Raw genomic sequence first — 13,735 nt, forward strand, 5'->3', positions numbered from 1 at the left:
TACTGCTATCACATAGCAATGACCCTGTGGCCCGAAATTTAGCAATACTTCTTCTGTAGGTCACATTGGTGAAAGCACATGAATAAGAAATGTTAACTCATTTTTTTCTTCGTGTTTCTTTTCTTAAATAAGCCCATTTAAGTTCTTTAAGTTCATATTTTGCTGAAGTTTTCTTTAACAAAAATGTGGTTAATTTTAGTTAGGTGGCTTTTTAAGTGATGATTAAAAAAGTAATTTCAAAACGAGAAAGATTTTTCATTAAAAGATGTTTGTCGATATAGTATTGAAAAAGTGTCGATATTATTGTCAGATAACATGTCAATAACAAAAACGTACTAACATGTTATCGGTGGTCTGACTATACGTAGACCGGCTAATCCGGTTCGACCACAAAAATTATTAACCCTCTTGATTATTAATTATATTTTTGAAAAGAAGAGAATTTATTCTTTTTGGCCAGTAAGAAAAAGAAGAGGACTCTTCTTCTTGGGCCGGTAAGCAAAAATAGGAGATTAACAAGTCCAATTTGACAATATGGATACAATCTGAAATTCCGACCCAGAAACCGACCCGTTTGTGGGGCAACCGGATTCGACCCCATGGCCTGAAGTCTGCACCGCAACACCGCCTCCCTTAACAAAACGACTCAGAATTTTTCGCGTTGAAGACTGAAGTGAACTCAGGCGAAGCTGAAAAAAAGCAAAAGCAATTTCATAGCTTTCATAATAATAATGGCTTCAGATGATCCCAAAGCTATAGAAGCAGAGCCTCCATCTTCGTCTTGGAAGGAGCGCATCGTCTTTCCCACTCTCCTCGCTGGGATTGTTGGTGGAGGAGCTGGTTTGGTCTCCAACCATCGAAAAGTTGTGGGTCTTCCAACCAGTTGTGCAACTTATGCTGCTAATTTCGCCATTGTCACTGCTTGTTATTGCGGTAAATTTCATTGCTTTCTGTTCGAATTTCAATCTCCAGCTTCAGCTTTATGTACCCATTTGATTTGATTGGTTAATGTTGTGTGAATATGCCAAATTGGGCGTGTCATATGGAAAGGAGCTGTGGAATTGTAATGGGTTTGTTTGACTTGGCAGGGGCTCGGGAATATGTGAGTGTAACTCGAAAAACTGGACCGGATGATCTGGTAAACTCTGCAATTGCTGGCTTTGGTACTGGTGCCATTCTTGGGCGTCTTCAGGGTTAGATTCCTTCTCTCTCTCTCTCTCTCTCTCTCTCTCGTGTGTTTGGAAACTAATGTGAGAAATGGGGTCTACTTTGCTGTGATCAGCTTGTGTGAACTTTCATGTATGGGATTGGAACAATGTGTGATAGTTAATGACTGAAATTACCTTGCCTTCCAACCTCTAGACTAGTAGCTTGGACTTGTGTCGTTCATTTGCAGTGGTTTGTATTGTCTATCTGATCTAACCCCAGCTAATCTGGGAGGGTAGTAATATGTTTTGGCTATTAGGAATGCGTTCTTTGTCCTGTAAAAGAATCACGAATTTAATTTTTTGGATTCTAGTAAGAAATGTGAGCTCAATAGCTGAGCTCTAAGTTATGTAGTCTTGCTTAGAGGAACTGGGGAGTTTCCTGATTCCAGTGAAGTTGAGATATAGCTTAGCTGGGACTTAGTTGCTGGAGTAGAAATGATCCATCCATTGCCAGCTTTGAGCAGGACATCACTAGTTGAGAGACATGTTTCTTTACTGATTGGGCCATCTCTATTGATAGAGCACATACTCTACAGCCGCGGTAGTTCTGACTCCCAAATTTTCCCTCGCAAGGCCTTAGACCTCTTTTAAACCCTAAAATACGTTCATAAGATCTGGATATGCGAGCTTGTGCTCAACTCAACTAACCCCCGGAGTCCCCAAACCACCTGGAGCCATCAACACAAGCTTCTTGGCACACAAGTTGCGTCCGTAAAATTGTGGTTGCTATTAGAAAAGGGGTTATATGTTAATTGTCTCCTTAACTGTTCACACTACTTTGAAATCCTGCCTCCTGACACAATGTTGTTAAATTGTTTTGCTCATTGGCATGCAGGTGGTCGAATTGGTGCCGTCCGCTACTCAATCATCTTTTCTGTTGTTGGGACAACAGTGGATTATGCTACAATTAAACTAAGACCTGTCTTAAAGAGCTACAAAGAATCTATGCTTGGGAGTAATGACGGTAAGAATGCTGGTTCGCTGAAAATGCCTGACTGGTCTCCTATCAAAGTACTCGATGAGGAAGCCCTTGCTGCAAAGCAGGCTCGTGAAAAACAGATGTATGCACAGAAGGCAGCACTTGGTAACCTTAGCAAAGAAGAGTCCTGAAATTTTGTTAGATGTATGTCGAATTCTTGTATATGTCAATAATAACATTTCTGGGGCATCTTAGTTTTAATTGCCTTTCTGTTTCACTGTTAATCACCCGTTTTAGGGATGAATTTGCAGTTTCTACTCGCATGTACTGGTGAGGTCTTTTTAAATGTCAAAAAGTCAGATAGAAATATGCAAGTTGATTATTGACTTTTGGAATCAAATTTAAAATCAAACATTAATCAAAATTCCTCATTTCTTGGCCAAGTGCTGCATTCTCTACTGTGGTGCCCCCTATTTGTTCAACCAACTCTAAAGTCTGATAGCACGAATGTTCTTGCAACTCTTGGCTCGTCCAAGGTGATGCTTATATTCTTTATAAATGATGTCGAAGGATTTTTGGGCAAATCCTTCAATGAGATTAGCTTTGCAAATTTGATTCTCTGTACTATACATACATTCAAGCAAATTTGTGGTTCTGAAAATTTCCACACAAAAAGGAAAAAGAAAAAGAAAAAGAAAAAGAAGAAAACCAAAAAAAAAGAAAACACATCAATGGAAAGAAAAAACAAACTTGTTCAAGGGATAAAAAAGTATCCTTACCATCATGTACAAAAAAGCCATTAGCCAATATCATTGCTAATCGTTTTACATCTACCCAAGCTGGGGTCTAGAGCTCATATTGCTACTCCACAACTCACCACAATTGTAAACTACATTGTAACAGATCAGCATCAAAGAACCTCCCTGTGATGTCTTACAATTTTATGAAAGCAGAGAGACAAGAGAAACAAATTCCAGCGTTACACGGCCCTTGGACCTTGTGTTGATGACAAAGTGTTCTGGGTATTTTCTTAGCAACATAAGCAAGCCGTACCATGGTTTCCCTTTTGACTCAGGGCCAGGCCAGTCCTCAGAAGTGAGATACCGCCGTACTCGAGTGTGATGCCAAATGCTGCTATACTGCTCGACCAACTGAACACGAGTGACATGGGAGTAAGGCAGAAATCCAGGGTTTAAACCTCATAGAATTCGCATGACAAAACCAGAATTCGGCACACAGATATATACATGCAAAGCAAAAGCCTAAAAACTGCCAGTCAATGGCCATTGGGAAACAAGTGTAATTTGTACTCAGATGCATTCTACATACAAAATCATTAAATAAAAGAAAGATCAATGCAGTTGCTTTCGGTAAGGGAAGAGTATAGTTGAAGATTAGAAACTAAATAAGAAGTGTTAGATATTTTGTTCATCAGAATATGTCAAGACTAACCTCAGTATGAAGTTTCTCCATAGGCATCCATTCTCCAGGACCACAAAGATCAGAGAGCACTGTAGCAACAGATGACACAACATCCTTTTCCTCCAAATGCAGAAGTTGCTGATTATCAGTGTCTCGATCAACCCTTGATCTTCCATCTCCCTTCTTCTCTGCAGAGATTAAAGATAAAATTATGTCAAAGAAAGAACATAACAATAGTTACACTTTATAGTTCCAAATAAACATGCATGTACTGTTTATGATTGAAACTTTTAAAAGGGAGAAGAGAAGAATTGTCAATGCAAGTGCTCAAAATCAGGGAGGAAATATATATTTTGAGTGTCACCACGGTTCAACATCAAACAGATCAATCCTATAACTAGTGTTCATGCAATCCTAGTATTCATGGACACATAGAACAACCTAGAAAAAAAAAACAAGCAATAATATCAGAAAGACGGCCAAAGAATCTACAGTCATAGGTGGAGCTGGAGCTAAAGAAATGGCTTTGAATCTATGGTTTGCCCTGGTTCCTCTGAAGAAACCAAAAAAACACTAGTTCACAACCATTAGAGGTAAACATAAACCACAAAAATGATGAAGACAAAAACTATTCCGATAAGGAACACAATGAAATCAGAGAGCAGAACCAGGAAGAAAAAAACTGAAAGCAGTAGTGCCACAAAATTCAAAATGCAATAGCATAGCATCTAGGACGAGTGTTGTTCCCCATCGAGAACAAGTTCAAAAGTTTCTGAAACAATCTCCTACAGACTGTGAAACAAACAGGACAAAGCAACTCAAAACCCCAATTTACAAAAACGCCAATAATTCACAGAAATTCAAGCAGAAATTGGCTGAAGTCAAAGACTGAACTTAACATGTGATGGAAAACGCTTGACAATATCATGATTCATATGATTCAAAAAACACGACTTCACATTCCAATTGCTATATCCACAATAAGTCCATCGATTTATCAAACTCTAGGCAAGAGAAAGAACCAAGAACAGAAAGAAAAAAACACACTAACCCAAAGCTCCGGCCTTGCCTGACCCAGAACCCGACCCACCACCATACGCAAAACCCTCATACCCTTCTCTCCTCATCTTCTTCCCACTCCCACTCCCACCACCGCCACCACCACCACCAACATCCTCCTCTTCCTCATACTCCTCCTCATAAAACTCCCTCCCCCTCCCCTTTTTCACAATCGGCCCGGTCCCCGAACCCGAATGGTACCCGTAATGAGCCGGGCCCACGGGGCTCGGCACCGCCACCGAGGCGGCGTAATGCCTGGGGCCCACAGGCCCACCGAGAATACTCCTCACCGGCAACAGAAAATAGAACTCCTTGTCGCCGATCTGAAGAAGGTCTTGCGAGTCGAGCTTGACCGGCGCGTTTCCGGGAAGGTGGAGCACGCCCTCGACGAGGCAGCCGTTCTTGCCGAGGACCTCGAGCGCGAAACGGCGCCGTGTGAAATCGTAGAAGATTCGCGCGTGGTGGCGCGAAATGTTCATGCCGCCGCCGAGGCTCGAGAGGTCGACGTCCACCGTTGATTTCTTGGAATTCCGGCCCAGGATTATGGAGTAGGTCTGCATGTAGTACTCAAAGTCTTCGCCTTGAAGCTTGGCGAAGCCAGCCTCCACATCGCCGCTGGTCGCCGCCATTGAAATTTTCACAGATACTGGATCGGAGAAGAAACTGATATATGCCCAAATCCAATTGGGTTGGGTCTACTTATTCTCAATGACAAATGGGGTTTATGGGGCAGATTGTGGGATTTTATTGAGTGAGCGGGGTCAAACTAGAAATAAAACAAATTGTTTTCTTCTTTACCGAAAAGTTAATTTTTTGATATTCTCAAGCTTGCCCCTTTGGCTTCTATTTACCCCCCTGAATTTTCTTTTCTGCCCGCCTACCCTAACGAACACTTTCATCTCCTTCGATCTTCTTCTTCTCCGCCAGGAAATTCACGGTAACTCTCTCTACCCATCTCGAAAGACTTAATATTTTTGCTAAAAATCCTTGCTTTCTTTCAAGTTGAGTAGAGTTGTGAGGTTAAATATCTGTCTTTCTTTAACAAATTTATGAGTTTGTGAGGTAAAATGATTATGCATTTGTTTTGGGGAATTAGAGGGATCTCTTATTGGAATTTGGTGCACTATGGATACACTTGCTTTTTGTTTGGGATCTCATATGATCCATGGCTTGACACACATGTTTGCATTAGGGTTTGCTCTTGATTTTTATTGCATTTGCAATGAGTTTTTGATTTAAAAAGTGGGCAACTTTAATTGAAATGCCACTCTGCCAGATGATGATGGGAAAGCGCAAGGGCTTTGAGTTCCAGATTACCATTACATGCACTGGAACAAATGAGATGGATAATATGATCTATCCCTTCTGATGGCAGCTAATCAGCAACTTTTGCACGAAGTTTACAATTTTACAGTGCTGATGCAGAAAGAAATTCTTCTGTTCTCTCTTCATCTCGTCCTGTTGTGAGCAGGGCATTGATTGAAGGTTCTCACACCTTAATTTAATCATGTGGTTGAGTGAGAGCAGTGAGGGAGTGAGTGACCACCGTCTCTTATATCACAACGGCACCTTTCCCCATTTGTTAATTTCTAGGTCATTGGGTTGACTACTAGCAGATTAGGTTGTCAAACCCCCAAGGGTGGGAATGAGGGAGGTGTTTAGGGGAAGGGGAGGGGCTACTGGACTGCGTTAAGAAAAGAAATGGGAGGTCAGGGCTTTATGTTTTCAGCATTCATGGGTAGAGAATTCCTGGACAAGCATGGTTGAATGAGTTAGTTGGCTCTAAGGTTTAATTAGATGCAGTATGATCTGCGATTCTTTGATATAGGACAGTTGTTCCTGTCATTTAATATTGTAATGACTAATGAGTTTTTAGATTTAAAAAGCTGGCAACTTTAATTGAAATTGCCAAGTCTACCAGATGATGTTGGGAAATTGCGCAAGGGCTTTGAGTTCCAGGTTACCTTTTACATGCACTGGAACAGTGAAAAGGATAATATGATCTATCCCTTCTGATGGCAGCTATAGATCAACGATTGCACAAAGTTTACATTTTTACAGTGCAAATGCAGATTCATCTGTTTTCTCCCATCTTGTCCTGGCTTGAGCAGGATAATGATTGAATTGTTCTCATACTTTAATTTAGAGTGAGGGACCTCCGGCTCTTATAGCACAGCCGTACCTCTCCCCCTTTATTAATACTTAGGTCACTGGCTTGCCTACTAGTCAAGTAGGTAGTCAAACCTCCAAGGGTGGTGATTGGGTTGGAGTTTAGGGGAAGGGAAGGACAAATGGACAGCCGGAAAAAAATATGTAAGTGGGAAGTAAGGGCTGTATGTTTCTTTAGCATTCATGGGTAGAAAATACCTGCACAAACAGGTCATGTTAGCCTTTTCTTTTTGTTCTGAATTTATGAGTACAGTTGAACTGGTTATACTTGCTGTTGAATTGATTGTGTGTGCTGTGTATTATTCTGCTGCATTCTTTATTTTCTTTTTTTGCGGTGTTGCTTGCATATTTAAGATACTTGTTTCACCATGGATGCACGTATGAAATCCACTGCAGACATGCATTGCCTTGTGTTCTTGGTCACAATTCTTTTGTTGCTTTAGCACACTTGAAAGACGTTTTATGTTATCAAGCAAGATATGATAGTGGTCCACCTGTGGTGCTTTTTTTTCTTTTCACTTATGTTATTTTTAACTTACAGAGGAGTGGGAACTCTTCAATATAAGTCAATGAAGCATATTGTGAAAATTATGACGTTGTTGGTGGCCATCTCTGCCTTGTGGATTGGTCTCTTACAGACATCAATTATCCCACGTAGTCATACTTGGTTGGTGAGTTATTTGTATTTTGGTTGGTTTATGTCAACACCTTTCACTTATTCATGTTATATGATGCTTACTATGCCCTGTTTCTACCTTCTTCCCAGCTACCAATATATTTCATTGTGTCTCTAGGATGCTATGGGCTCCTAATGGTTGGAGTTGGTCTGATGCAATTTCCAACTTGTCCTCAAGAAGCAATATTGTTGCAGCAGGTAGTTTACTTTTCTATTTATTTTCTGTTCAGTTTAGATTGCTAAATCATGCTTTTGTTAAGCTCTGTTACACACATCTCTCACCGATTTCTTTTATATATGTTTTGAGTTTGAGACTTACGCATAATATGGATCCGTCCTGAGCTTCCATCGCCGGCCTTTGTCATTAGACCACTATCTTTTTTTTTAAAGTTACTGAGAAAAGCCATGTTTTAAACTCTTTTTCTAATCGTTTTTATCTCCTGTAGGATGTAGCTGAGGCCAAGGAGTTTTTGAAGCAGAAAGGGGTCGATGTGGGTGGTTGTGATTGATTCTGCACACAGTGTTCTGCCTCGGTGTTTCGATACAAAGAAAAGACCTAATTAAATGCAGAATCCATTGAACTCCGCTCATTCTAGCAGTGGTATGGTGGAAGACTTCATAACAGTTCATTGCTTCCACCTGATGGGAAAATTGGGAAGGTTTTACTAGGTGAAGCAATGAACCCCTTTGGAGTTCTTAACTTTAACAACAAACATTAAGCCTTTTGGCTTATTGAATTGTGGGAAATAGAAAAAACTTTGGAAAGTGTACATGTTATAGTTAATCATTTCCTGTTTATGTCTCAGAAAAATTTGTATCCTTTGTTCTTTTTGCTACAAGTATACAGGCTTTTATCAAGTGGGACTCTCTCTCTCTCTCTCTCTCTCTCTCTCTCTGAATGTCAACAAAAATGTATGTTGGGAGATTCTTTGTGTTCTGTCATGGTGGCCCATATATGTACCTAAAGAGGCCAGAGGTGTTTCTCCTGGATCCAGTTGCACATAAAGAGGTCTTCCTGCATCTGTAGGATGCATGACTGGGGCTCTGAACCACAGGATGCACTGAGGTCAGTGCATCATGTGGTCCTAGTATCCACCTTCGTGTATGTGAGACTGGATGCAGGGAAAAGATTTCTGAGAGAGAATACTTCATCACTAAAGAAGAATAAAGGCCAAAGTTGATTTTCTTTGTTCTTTTTCTTTTGCTCCTCATCATGAACCCATGTTCGTATTTGATCTACTCGATCGGAAAGGACAAAGCAACCAGGCAAGGTGAAACATAGCCTAGCTTTATTTGCCAAAAGAATTTATTTTTTCTTTACCTATCGTGTTTATCCATAAATCAATGATCAGAGGAAGAAGGATGACAGAGTTATCTATAACTCTTGAACAAATTATTGAAGATCTTATTAAGCAATGATAAGTCCCCATCAAATACTGTATGATATGAGAAGTTACTGAGTAATTCGACCTCTCACATTGAGGTGGACCTATCATTTTGTGTATGGGGGAACATTACTCCTTCACTGTGAACTCGTATGGAATATTATATAATGTCAAAATCACTTTGAAAGTACAAATAAAGGAGATTATTTATATAATTTTTTTAAATAAAAAAAACTCCAAATACATGTTTGATTAGTATTTAAAAATTGAAATCAACAAACTTTTTCAAGCTGGTATACATAATTATTGAAAAAGATATAAAGGATGTAAGAGACTTAATGATCTTCACATGAATATTCCATTTCCATTTCCATAATAGCACCTGTAAAAGCCAAGACTTATCCCCCAACTTGGTCCCCTCCATTTTTAGTCCTTTAACTATTACTACCTTCCTCCTTAGAGAAGTAAGATGTCAGAAATTGGGCTGCAAAACGGTATTCATATTATGCTTCACTGAATAATTAATTGAAGTTTTTTTTTAGTTTTAACAAAATTTTGACGAAAAGGATTGCATTTACTAACATATACAAACAGAGGAATTAAATTGATCAAATTGATAACATGATGATTAAATTGATCGATGAGATAAAACACAGGAACCATTTTGAGGACAAGTTTTTTTTTTTTATATATACTCATATTATGTAATGCAGGGTGGGGTGGGGCATAATAATTAAGTCACTAAATATTATTAGTCATTTCATTTCATGTTCGAACAAACTTGTTTTATATATATATATTAATGGAGTAGAATGGAGTGACAATAAAATTTGCCTTTTCTTTGGACCAAAATTCCAGCTCACAAGATTTAACCCAAACACCCTTTACTCGTTTCACGTCTGTCTCGTCCTTCTCTCTCTCTCTCTCTCTCTCTCTCTCTCTCTCTCTCCCTCTCTCTTTTCCTGTTCTTCATTATCATAGCAGAGAAGAATGCAAACCCATGTATAAAACTACAAGCCAAGCCGAATCACAATGCCACACGAGCAAGCCATAGATCCAAAGTTTTAAGCTTTTTAACCAAATAAACAAAACCCATTCAGTCAAATCCTCCAACTTTCTCAACCCGCCATTGAAATGGGTGGTCTGAGAGAGTCATGGTGCTTCTGCAAAGGAGTGAGCAAGTCTGAGAAAATGAAGGCCGCCATTTTCTCCGGCAAGGCTCCGGCCATGGCCAGAATTTTCGGCCCCGGAAATGGGATCTCCGGTACCGGATTCCTGATCCACAGAAGCCTCCTGTTGACCACCCACGTCAACCTTCCGTCCGTGGCAGCTGCGGAGAGCTCCGAGATCCGGCTGCAAAACGGTGTCGCTGCAACTCTCGTTCCCCAAAGGTATTAGCTTTGATTTTCTTTTTCTTTTATAAATAAATTTTGTATTTTTCTTAGTTCATGGGAAGTTCAATGAAAGTGAATACTGGGTTTTGTGCTGATTTGTTTTTGGAACAGTGGAAAACCAACCTGCTAAGTCTTCTGCAATGTATTAGTTTTACATTAGGTGGGCTTTATTTACTTAATTTTCGTGGGTCCCATATGATATAAATTGAAAGTTTGAGTAGTTTGATTATGATGTTTCTAACATTTTCTTATCCATCAATAGAAGTGATTAGTGTTTATTGAATAGTTGGTTGTGTCCTCTGTGTTTGTATTTGTGAGATTTGATTTGGTCAAAAGTTCTAATGTGAAATGGTATTTGGGAATTAATTTATGAGTGCAGCTGTGCTGCTAAGTAATTTAATTGACTTGTGTCCAACTTTTGGTGATTGTGAAGATGTTGGATCTGAGTGGATCGTATTCATACATTCCCACAAGTGAACTATTGATTAGGAGAACAAAGTGTCATCTAATAACTATTCTATTCAAATTAGTAATAGTTGAATGTGGAAGTCTTTAATGTAGGGGATGTCGACTGGGGAGTTAGGAGTAGTGATAATGCAGTATATTAGATGAAATAAAAGTAGTACGGTGGAGGGAAGGCATGGCTTGGCAGAGATAGAAAGGGCAAGAATTTGGAGGCAATAGCCAGTGACGAGAAAATGGAAGAAAGTTCTTGGTAGTTTAGTTTGACGTTGGCAAATATTGGTCATTTTCTCTGAAAAAGTTAAAGGAAAATTTTTGAAATTGCTTTCACAAACTCTCTAGAACTGATTTGGCCAGTCCTTCCCTAGGTCATAGAATTTTTTTTTTTTTTTCTTAAACCCTCAAGTTGGGTTCCTAAGGCTTCTTTGTACAATTCACTTGTAATTATGTTGTTTTCTCGTGGATTGCCTCTGCGCATTGATGGTTTTGTGACACAATCAAATAAGTTAATAAGGAAAGAATGGTAATGGAAAATTGGAGTACCTAGCATCATGATCACGATTTCCATTTTAATATATGTAATTATTGAACACAAATTCTGTTGAATCTGATATACTTGCTGTTTTATACTTGTAGACTAATGGGGAAAGGAAAATTTGGTGACATTCTTCTCAAAAACCATCAATGTATCATGGTTTCTGGTAGCCTTTGCATAATAGGCATGTAAAGTTTTTCTCATTCTTTCATTGAATTGCAGATTTTTCATCACCAGCTCCATTTTAGATCTTACAATAGTAGGTTTGGATGCGGTGGATGGAGATTCAAATGCCCATTGCCACCCTCACCACTTGAAGACCTGCTCTAAACCAACCCTGGATCTGGGCAGTGTAGTTTACCTTCTAGGCTACACAGAGAAAAAGGAATTAACAGTAGGCGAAGGTAAGGTAGTGATAGCCACTGACAATCTCATAAAATTGTCGACTGATGGAGTGATGTGGAGCCCTGGTTCAGCTGGATTTGATGCGCAAGGAAATCTTGCATTTATGATATGTGATCCTATGAAATTAGCAACATCGCCAAACACCAAATCCTCATCAACTTCGTCATCATCAACGTCATCATGGAAGAAGGATCTTCCTATGCAATTTGGTATCCCCATTCCAATAATTTGTGATTGGTTAAATCAGCACTGGGAAGGTAGCCTTGATGATCTTAACAAACCTAAGCTACCACTCATTCGATTAATGTCTTCTGGCCAGAAAAGTGAGCACTCTTGTGCTTCCTTCACACAGCGGCGGGTTTTTAAGTCAACTGAAGCTGATAATGATGGAACAACTTCTTCATCAAACACAGTCTCAAAAACAAGGGACCAGCCTGGACCAAGCTGCTCTGCTGCAGCAAACACTGTTGAAGAAGAGGCCCTAACAAGTGATCCTCATGCTGCCCATGTACAGGGCATTCCTACTCCAGAAATCTATGAATCACCCAAGTTAACAGCTGTTCCTATTAGGAGAAAAGAAGGTTCCCCGATTCAGCTATTGGACATTAATTTTCCCCCAAGGGTTGCAAAACCAGCAGTTCTGCCACAGCCGACCAAAAAGTTACCACCGAATTCTGATGAGAATTTTGTCAAGGTGCCTCCACCGCGAAGCCCAATAAGAGAAGAACACCAAATCAAGAACAGAGGACCAACCAGTCCTGATGCTGATGCTGAAATTGCCTCAACAGGTTCTGTAAATGGGGCCCAAAGTGAGGTTCAGTCTAGTTCATTCCCACTAGAAGTTTCAGATATGCAGAATGGGTATAGCAGTGAAGGAGAGACAATGTACTCCGCAGAAACTGCTGAGAGTCGAAATTATACTAGTCCTGCAGAGGGAAAGTTTCAACAAGTGGGAAGGAGCCAGAGTTGTGTGAATTATAATAGATGGGGAGCCGCCCAAAGTAATCCAGTGGCTCGCAGGGCATTGCTAGAAAAGCAAAGGAGCTTTATCCATGGAAGGAAGATGCATTCACAAGGGGCAACTTCTCAAAGGAGCAATGACTACTACAGCCCAACTGTCTCCTCAATCATGAAGAAGCGCAACTCAGAGCAGCCCGTCAGACCCCGGCAAAGTGCTGTTCATTCCTCTCCGAAATGGAATTTCTAAGTGATTCTTGACAAAGATGATACCTGAAAGTGATTAACAACGAAAATATAGTGTTTTGTGGTGTTTGAGTTAACGCCCATTTCTTTCCACTATGGTATAGTGTACAAATTTGTTGTGACTGTGAAGAGACAGATCAGGTGAATAAGAAAATTCAGCAAATTGTAATTTTGCACGTGAGGAGTCATGTAGTTACTGGTTACATATCATCTATAAATTTATTTTTTGAGGGGGAAAGACCCATGATGCACGGACACTTCAAAAACTTGAAGTGTCGGACACTTGGACACGCCCCGGACACGGTCAACAGACAAGACACGGCAATGTTGAAATGATTCCCAATGGCAAGTAGAAATTTTTATTTATTATTTTTTTATAAGTTGAATGATTTTTATGGGCAATTGCCATATAGTGTTTACTAGCAAAGGTGCCCGCACGATGCTGCGGGTTTTAAAACCATCTGAAATATGTATAGAGTTATAAAAATATGTAGCAAGTTTAAGTTACAAAGTAAAGACTAATAACATGTTTTATATGTTGCTTGTTATCTTTCAAAATAGAAACATAACAAAGTGGATGAAACAAATTAAATAAGGGAAGAGCAGAAAAGGAGAAGGGGCAAAAAGGGAAGAGTAGAAAAGGTATAGTGGAGGGCATTTTCGGCAATTCACTGTGCTGAAGAGAAAACAAAATTGAAAACAACATTAAAAAAGAGGGGCAAAAAGGGAAGAGTAGAAAAGGTTTAGTGGAGGGCATTTTCGGCAATTCACTGTGCTGAGGAGAAAATAAAACTGAAAACAACATTAAAAAAGAGGGGCATTCTCGTCATTGTACTGTGCTTAAGAACAGTGTAGGGTGGATTGAGCTTTAGTATATATATAATTTGTATTGCGTTGT

General features: G+C 39.7%; 4 protein-coding genes across 5 annotated transcripts; 3 read left to right on the forward strand and 1 right to left on the reverse strand.

Moving 5' to 3' along the window:
* LOC18768097 lies at positions 532 to 2,570 on the forward strand. Its single transcript, XM_007201245.2, has 3 exons — positions 532 to 933; positions 1,089 to 1,193; positions 2,044 to 2,570. Exons 1-3 carry the CDS (start codon positions 732 to 734, stop codon positions 2,316 to 2,318), a joined length of 582 nt encoding a protein of 193 aa, XP_007201307.1. The 5' UTR covers positions 532 to 731; the 3' UTR covers positions 2,319 to 2,570.
* Positions 2,843 to 5,382, reverse strand: LOC18767309 (FHA domain-containing protein FHA2). The gene is made up of 3 exons (XM_007200317.2): positions 4,601 to 5,382; positions 3,580 to 3,737; positions 2,843 to 3,278 (listed from the first exon to the last, which is right to left on the reverse strand). The coding sequence occupies exons 1-3, from the start codon at positions 5,235 to 5,237 to the stop codon at positions 3,069 to 3,071; spliced, it is 1,005 nt and encodes a 334-aa protein (XP_007200379.1). The 5' UTR covers positions 5,238 to 5,382; the 3' UTR covers positions 2,843 to 3,068.
* LOC18766609 (dolichol-phosphate mannosyltransferase subunit 3) lies at positions 5,437 to 8,311 on the forward strand. Of its 2 annotated transcripts, XM_020570272.1 has the most exons (5): positions 5,451 to 5,545; positions 5,885 to 6,093; positions 7,319 to 7,448; positions 7,544 to 7,651; positions 7,900 to 8,311. In XM_020570272.1, exons 3-5 carry the CDS (start codon positions 7,347 to 7,349, stop codon positions 7,960 to 7,962), a joined length of 273 nt encoding a protein of 90 aa, XP_020425861.1. In that variant the 5' UTR covers positions 5,451 to 5,545; positions 5,885 to 6,093; positions 7,319 to 7,346; the 3' UTR covers positions 7,963 to 8,311. The 2 variants fall into 2 exon arrangements, with proteins under 2 accessions (XP_007200635.2, XP_020425861.1); XM_007200573.2 differs by lacking the exon at positions 5,885 to 6,093 and having other exon boundaries at positions 5,437 to 5,545.
* Positions 9,596 to 13,013, forward strand: LOC18766368. Its single transcript, XM_007201648.2, has 2 exons — positions 9,596 to 10,229; positions 11,452 to 13,013. The coding sequence occupies exons 1-2, from the start codon at positions 9,973 to 9,975 to the stop codon at positions 12,839 to 12,841; spliced, it is 1,647 nt and encodes a 548-aa protein (XP_007201710.1). The 5' UTR covers positions 9,596 to 9,972; the 3' UTR covers positions 12,842 to 13,013.

This window comes from Prunus persica, chromosome G8 (assembly GCF_000346465.2).
Source record: "Prunus persica cultivar Lovell chromosome G8, Prunus_persica_NCBIv2, whole genome shotgun sequence".
In the NCBI taxonomy this organism is placed as follows: Eukaryota; Viridiplantae; Streptophyta; class Magnoliopsida; order Rosales; family Rosaceae; genus Prunus; species Prunus persica.

Excerpts from the sequence above, each read along its gene's own strand:
- LOC18768097 (XM_007201245.2), top strand. The coding sequence starts at position 732 with ATGGCTTCAGATGATCCCAAAGCTATAGAAGCAGAGCCTCCATCTTCG. Across the intron at positions 934-1,088 it reads TGTCACTGCTTGTTATTGCG|GGGCTCGGGAATATGTGAGT; the intron begins GTAAATTTCATT and ends TTGACTTGGCAG. Across the intron at positions 1,194-2,043 it reads CATTCTTGGGCGTCTTCAGG|GTGGTCGAATTGGTGCCGTC; the intron begins GTTAGATTCCTT and ends ATTGGCATGCAG.
- LOC18767309 (XM_007200317.2), bottom strand. The coding sequence starts at position 5,237 with ATGGCGGCGACCAGCGGCGATGTGGAGGCTGGCTTCGCCAAGCTTCAA. Across the intron at positions 3,738-4,600 it reads AGGCAAGGCCGGAGCTTTGG|AGAAGAAGGGAGATGGAAGA; the intron begins GTTAGTGTGTTT and ends TAATCTCTGCAG. Across the intron at positions 3,279-3,579 it reads TGGAGAAACTTCATACTGAG|TTGGTCGAGCAGTATAGCAG; the intron begins GTTAGTCTTGAC and ends ACTCGTGTTCAG.
- LOC18766609 (XM_007200573.2), top strand. The coding sequence starts at position 7,347 with ATGAAGCATATTGTGAAAATTATGACGTTGTTGGTGGCCATCTCTGCC. Across the intron at positions 7,449-7,543 it reads CACGTAGTCATACTTGGTTG|CTACCAATATATTTCATTGT; the intron begins GTGAGTTATTTG and ends CCTTCTTCCCAG. Across the intron at positions 7,652-7,899 it reads AAGCAATATTGTTGCAGCAG|GATGTAGCTGAGGCCAAGGA; the intron begins GTAGTTTACTTT and ends TATCTCCTGTAG.
- LOC18766368 (XM_007201648.2), top strand. The coding sequence starts at position 9,973 with ATGGGTGGTCTGAGAGAGTCATGGTGCTTCTGCAAAGGAGTGAGCAAG. Across the intron at positions 10,230-11,451 it reads GCAACTCTCGTTCCCCAAAG|ATTTTTCATCACCAGCTCCA; the intron begins GTATTAGCTTTG and ends ATTGAATTGCAG.